The 5,627-nt window shown below is 40.0% G+C and overlaps 1 protein-coding gene and 1 long non-coding RNA gene across 2 annotated transcripts; both read left to right on the forward strand.

Moving 5' to 3' along the window:
* Positions 1–929: 929 nt before the first annotated feature.
* On the forward strand, positions 930–2,364 carry LOC103132102 (high affinity immunoglobulin gamma Fc receptor I-like). The gene is made up of 5 exons (XM_016667152.1): positions 930–1,023; positions 1,331–1,366; positions 1,532–1,810; positions 1,884–2,129; positions 2,213–2,364. The coding sequence occupies exons 1-5, from the start codon at positions 993–995 to the stop codon at positions 2,362–2,364; spliced, it is 744 nt and encodes a 247-aa protein (XP_016522638.1). The 5' UTR covers positions 930–992.
* A 1,455-nt stretch (positions 2,365–3,819) lies between these two features.
* LOC107835023 (uncharacterized) lies at positions 3,820–4,997 on the forward strand. Its single transcript, XR_001660851.1, has 3 exons — positions 3,820–4,067; positions 4,258–4,564; positions 4,716–4,997. It is a non-coding gene; the product is annotated as an uncharacterized LOC107835023 (long non-coding RNA).
* The last annotated feature ends 630 nt before the right edge of the window (positions 4,998–5,627 follow it).

Consider the following 5,627-nt stretch of genomic DNA (forward strand, 5'->3'; position numbering starts at 1 on the left):
TGTTCTCTTCCTTATGTGTGTACAAACTGACCTGGAGGCCCCATCTGCCTGTTTGTCTTCATGTGAAACAGTTAACTGTGTGTTTCTCATTACTTTCCACAGGTGCCTCCTTATCAACCAGAATACTCCCTATTTTAGAAACTGCCTGTGTGCAGTAATATTTTGTCTCTGCCGTCTTCCTTACCTAAACTCCTTCTTTTTGCTTGATAATAAAAGACAAGCGGTAACCAAAGGTATTCAGACGCTCTGTGAACGGCTCGGAGGAGCAGTTGGCGGAGACTTCTCCTTTTGCAAAAGCTTGGTCATAAAATTCATATTCGTTGTCTGTGGTTCTTTTAATGAAGGTTGGAGGAAAATACCTATCAATTATGTTTGTTCATCATTAGTTAATAGAAACACACTTCAACTTGTAAAAAAGCTGACTTTGAAATTATGGGAGCGTTATTATGATCAGAATTGGCGCCCTCTGATGGCCAGTACTGGAAATGATTTTATGGGTTGATATAAGGTTACAGTGTTGGCCATGCATGGAAAGACAAAGATAGACATCATTATGAGATCTGCTAACTATTAATACAATGTGTGTTTCGTTTAGTGGAGGCCGATCTGCTGCAGATCATGAATCTAGTAACTCGTCTCCATTAACAGTGTCTGTCTGTCTGTCTGTCTGCTGCTCAGTGATCAGAGGTTTACATTGGATACAAAACTAGAGATCCTACTGGAGGGTCTGCTGAGGATTTATTTATTAGTGCTGGGTCAGAACATCACTTCATGAAAATTAGATTTGATTTAAAATTTCAATACTATGACTTGTAATTTTGTTGGCTTTTCAAACTTTTAAAGTTTAAAATTGTCTATTTTTGACTAAAAATACATTGTTTTTCTCTTGTGAATATCTTAAAGCTTCAGTGATGAGAGAGGAAGAGGAAGAGGAAGAGGAAGAGGGCGGCCCGTCTTTATTCTGAGTCTCCAGTCAGACATGAAGAGAAACCATGAAGGAAACAAGTCAGATTCTGCTGCTCTGTAAGTTCATATCTGCTGATTGATTTAATGATTGATACTGATTATTGATGATGATGATGATGATGATGATGATGATGATGATGATGATGATGATGATGATGATGATGATGAAGGAGAAACAATTGAATTAACATCATTAGGTTTAAAATTTAGTTAAAGCTGCAATGATCTTAACCCAGTTTAGAAAACTATTAAAATATAAAAAATCTGGACTTGTGTCATGGAGGCCTGCTGGTCGTCTGATTCATCAGTTTTATACAATCACTAAACTTTAATTTAAACCAGTTTAAATGTCTTTTTTCTGTAGGTCTGAGTTTCCTGCTGGGCTGCAGATTAAACCAAGGTTAGTAACATTTATACTTCATTATTTGTAAGAGGCAGATTATAAAGCATTAGTTGTGTTTTACAAACACAGATTATAAAACCAGAAATATGTGTGCTATTTTTGGAGATTCCTAAATCTTATTTGTGAAAAACCTTTTCATCTGAATCAGTGATTTTATTTCAGTCTCTCCAGCTGCTCTGACTGTGAGTCCCAGCAGATCTCAGTTCTTTGAAGGAGAATCAGTGACTCTGACCTGTGAGGATGAAAACAGCTCTGATGGAGGGACTGTGAGGAGAAACACAACCTTAGAGACCAGGACTGAATGTGATAAAGATGGATGGTGGAATAAAAACGGATCTACCTGTAAAACCAGCAGCATTGAGGAACATGACTCTGGCCTGTACTGGTGTGAGTCCATGTCTGGATCCTCCAGCAGCAGCAGCATCCAGCTCTCTGTCTCTGGTAAGATCACACTGTGGAGTTAGTGTTGCTGTGTGGAAATGGATGAAATGCTGTAGTTTGTCTCTGTGTTGAGGTGGATCAGTGATCCTGCAGAGTCCTGTCCTCCCTGTGATGGAGGGAGATGACGTCACTCTGAGCTGCAGAGCAAAGAGTCCAGCCCACAACCTCCCAGCTGCTTTCTATAAAGATGGCTCCTTCATTGGTCATGAAACTACTGGTAACCTAACCCTAAACCCAGTGAAGAGATCTGATGAAGGCCTCTACCACTGTAACATCAGCGGTCAGGGAGAGTCTCCATCCAGCAGGATCTCTGTGGAAGGTCAGAACTGCTGATGATCATGACTTTGATTACTGACTTGAATTTATAAAGTTTCATTATATTTATAAACATCTTTATTTCAGAGAAACCCACCTCATCTCCTCCTGCCTCCTCTCCTCTTCTTGTCATCATGTTTCCTCTCGGATCTTTATGTCTTGTGTTTCTACTGGTGTTACTGGTTCTACTGGTGAAGAAACATCGTCTGAAAATAAAAGGTGAAACAAAAACTTCTTGATTCATAAATAGTTTCCACTTATGTAATTTTTAACCTATGGTTCTGTTTTATTAAAAAATATCTTGTTGAAATGAAAAAATAAAGCCCAACATTTCACCATCACTGGTGAAATATGAGGAACTATTTCCTCATAAAACTGAGCCATTTCCTGAAGCAGTGAATTGTGGGTAATCTCTGTTTCTGATAAAGGAAATGACATCACATACAGCGACGTCCAGATAACTCAGCTTCATCATCAGAGAACCAAAGGTGAGGATGATGATGATGACGATGATGATGATGTTTCTGAAGCCTGAAAACCCCCACAGTAAACATTCCTCTTCAGTCTTTATTAATCCTGATCTAATAACTTCCTCCATGTTATATCAGATTTTGCTGCTTTATTCAGTTTGTTGTTGGATCTCCAGACCCTGAATGAATGAGGTGATCTGTTGCCATGGTGACTGTCAGTAGGNATGAATGAGGTGATCTGTTGCCATGGTGACTGTCAGTAGGCATGAATGAGGTGATCTGTTGCCATGGTGACTGTCAGTAGGANGGTGACTGTCAGTAGGCATGAATGAGGTGATCTGTTGCCATGGTGACTGTCAGTAGGAATGAATGAGGTGATCTGTTGCCATGGTGACTGTCAGTGGGACCAGAACCAAGCCGCCATGTTGGTCCGTCTCTGTCTGCAGTCTGTGGTTGTTCTGCTGAACAGACTAGCAGCTCTGTGGTCGTCCAGCTTCCTGTTTCTGATCAAAACGTTTCCTGTCACACAGAACAGTCTGAGCTGACCTTTGACCCACAAACACCAGAAAACAGGAACTCGGATATCTTCTGCAGACATTTTGGTTTTATATGTTTAATGAAATAAACTCAATCAGAAACTGTTTCATTAATTCATGGAAGGAGATTTAATTCATGCTGAGCTTTTATATTTGCTTATATTTCTTTAATTGGATTTCACATAAACTAAGTTATAACTTTTATTTTCCAAAGTACCAGCAGGGTTAGAACCTGATCCTGGACCAGAACCGGCTGGTTCTGTGGCCCAAACAGACTCTAGCAGAACTTTCTTCACAGTCTTTAATTTAAATCTGATAATCAGTTTTAATGTTTCTGTCTCTCTTCTGTCAGACGGGACGGAAACCTTGGCTCAGTTCCTGAGGTCAGAGGTCAGAGAGGAAACCGTCCGGTTCTGGTCGGCCTGTGAGGAGAACAGAACCTCTGGTCCAGAAGCCCGGCTGCTGTCCAGAACCTCGTATGTTTCTAGAGTCGTCGTGGATCCAGAAAGCGTCAGACAGGTAGATGGAGACGAGTTGATGAACCACGTCTGATTTATTCTGATTTTATTTCTGTTTCATCTGAAAAACGTTTTGAATTCATNAACTAAGTTATAACTTTTATTTTCCAAAGTACCAGCAGGGTTAGAACCTGATCCTGGACCAGAACCGGCTGGTTCTGTGGCCCAAACAGACTCTAACAGAACTTTCTTCACAGTCCTTGATATAAATCTGATAATCAGTTTTAATGTTTCTGTCTCTCTTCTGTCAGACGGGACGGAAACCTTGGCTCAGTTCCTGAGGTCAGAGGTCAGAGAGGAAACCGTCCGGTTCTGGTCGGCCTGTGAGGAGAACAGAACCTCTGGTCCAGAAGCCCGGCTGCTGTCCAGAACCTCGTATGTTTCTAGAGTCGTCGTGGATCCAGAAAGCGTCAGACAGGTAGATGGAGACGAGTTGATGAACCACGTCTGATTTATTCTGATTTTATTTCTGTTTCATCTGAAAAACGTTTTGAATTCATGTCAGTAAAAACTCTGAGCTCTAATCTAATAACTTTATGATTTAAACTGATTCTGATGTTTATCTGTGTTAATAACTGACCTGCTGCTGTTTGCTTTTATTCTTCCAGAGGTTCAGGACATCATCTGACCTCTGACCTCCAGCTGCTGCTTCACCTTCAGTTGTTTTGTCGCTTCAGACCATCATCAGCTTCATCATCGTTTCCCTCTGGATGTTTAATAAAATGTTTCCATCACAGTTTGGTCTCCAGTGAATTATTGAAGTTTTTCATTATTTTTAATGGTTGATCTTTCTGGTCTCTGCGGCTTCAGACAGAAACGATCTGATGGTTTCCTGTTTCTCATCAATGATCTGCAGATCATCAAACAAAAAGCAACAAACCGCAGCTTGAAACAGGCTTCAGTGGAAACTTCCAGGTAATAACCACTGTGTGTGTGTGTGTGCGTGTGTGTGAGAAGAGTGTGTGAGCAGCTGAAAGAGTTTCTTTATTAAACCAGTATTCACGCCTGCTCTCCTGTTTCAGCAGGTGTTACATCTAAATATGTCCCCTTTGTTTTCTCGTCTCAGCTGCAGGTCAGAGCCAATCAGATTCATCCAACCTTCACTGACGTCTGATTTGATGCTTTAGAACGACAACAAAAGGCCTTAAACTCTCATCAACTAAAACTGCCAGAAATAAAATCTTAACTTTATTTTTTAGTCTTTAAATAAAGTCTTATACATTTTAGGGAATGGAAAGAAGATCCACATGTTTTCATCCAACACTGAAGAACCTGAACTAATGGAATCGGCGCCTCCTAGTGAAGCGTAAAAGTACGGTGGAGCATTAGGGCCAAAATGAAAGACAAAATTACAGCTTAAAGTTATAAAATTATTAGAATAAAGTCATAATGCACTCAGTTATTAAATCAGATTAAAATGTTCTTTTACAGAAACAGCAGAAACTTTTAACCAAATCTTCTTTTCCTCCTCATCTTTACACTGTAACCCATGGAGTCTGCAGCAGAACCGGATCAGAACCAGAACAGAACCAGTCATAAACTGGTCCAGAACCAGTCCAGACTCGTTCTGGTTTCCATGGCGATCTCCTTCATTCCTGCATCAGGCTGAATGTCTCAGACAAACTCAGACATGTTCAGATCTGAATGTTTCCCTCTTTACATCAGCAGCAGGAGAGGTCAGAGGTCACACCTGCTCAGGTAAAGAGGGGAGGGGTTCTGTACAGTAAACAGAAACTTTATATTCAAAATAAGTTCAGATGAATGAAATATAACAAATCAATTCACTGATACAGGTGAGTAAATCCTGTAAACATGAACAGTTAGAAGATGATGTCAGAAAATACTGACAGAGAAAAACTGATGGTTTATAATAAATAATAATAAATTATAACATAAGTATAAAAAAGTGAGATTTGACTTTATATTTTCCCAGACACTAAACCCTGACCGGCTGCTGTTTGATTATAGATTATTAATA

The sequence above is a fragment of the Poecilia formosa genome, unplaced genomic scaffold (assembly GCF_000485575.1).
Source record: "Poecilia formosa unplaced genomic scaffold, Poecilia_formosa-5.1.2 Scaffold925, whole genome shotgun sequence".
Lineage (NCBI taxonomy): Eukaryota > Metazoa > Chordata > Actinopteri > Cyprinodontiformes > Poeciliidae > Poecilia > Poecilia formosa.

Excerpts from the sequence above, each read along its gene's own strand:
- LOC103132102 (XM_016667152.1), top strand. The coding sequence starts at position 993 with ATGAAGGAAACAAGTCAGATTCTGCTGCTCT. Across the intron at positions 1,024-1,330 it reads AAGTCAGATTCTGCTGCTCT|GTCTGAGTTTCCTGCTGGGC; the intron begins GTAAGTTCATAT and ends TTTTTTCTGTAG. Across the intron at positions 1,367-1,531 it reads GGGCTGCAGATTAAACCAAG|TCTCTCCAGCTGCTCTGACT; the intron begins GTTAGTAACATT and ends ATTTTATTTCAG.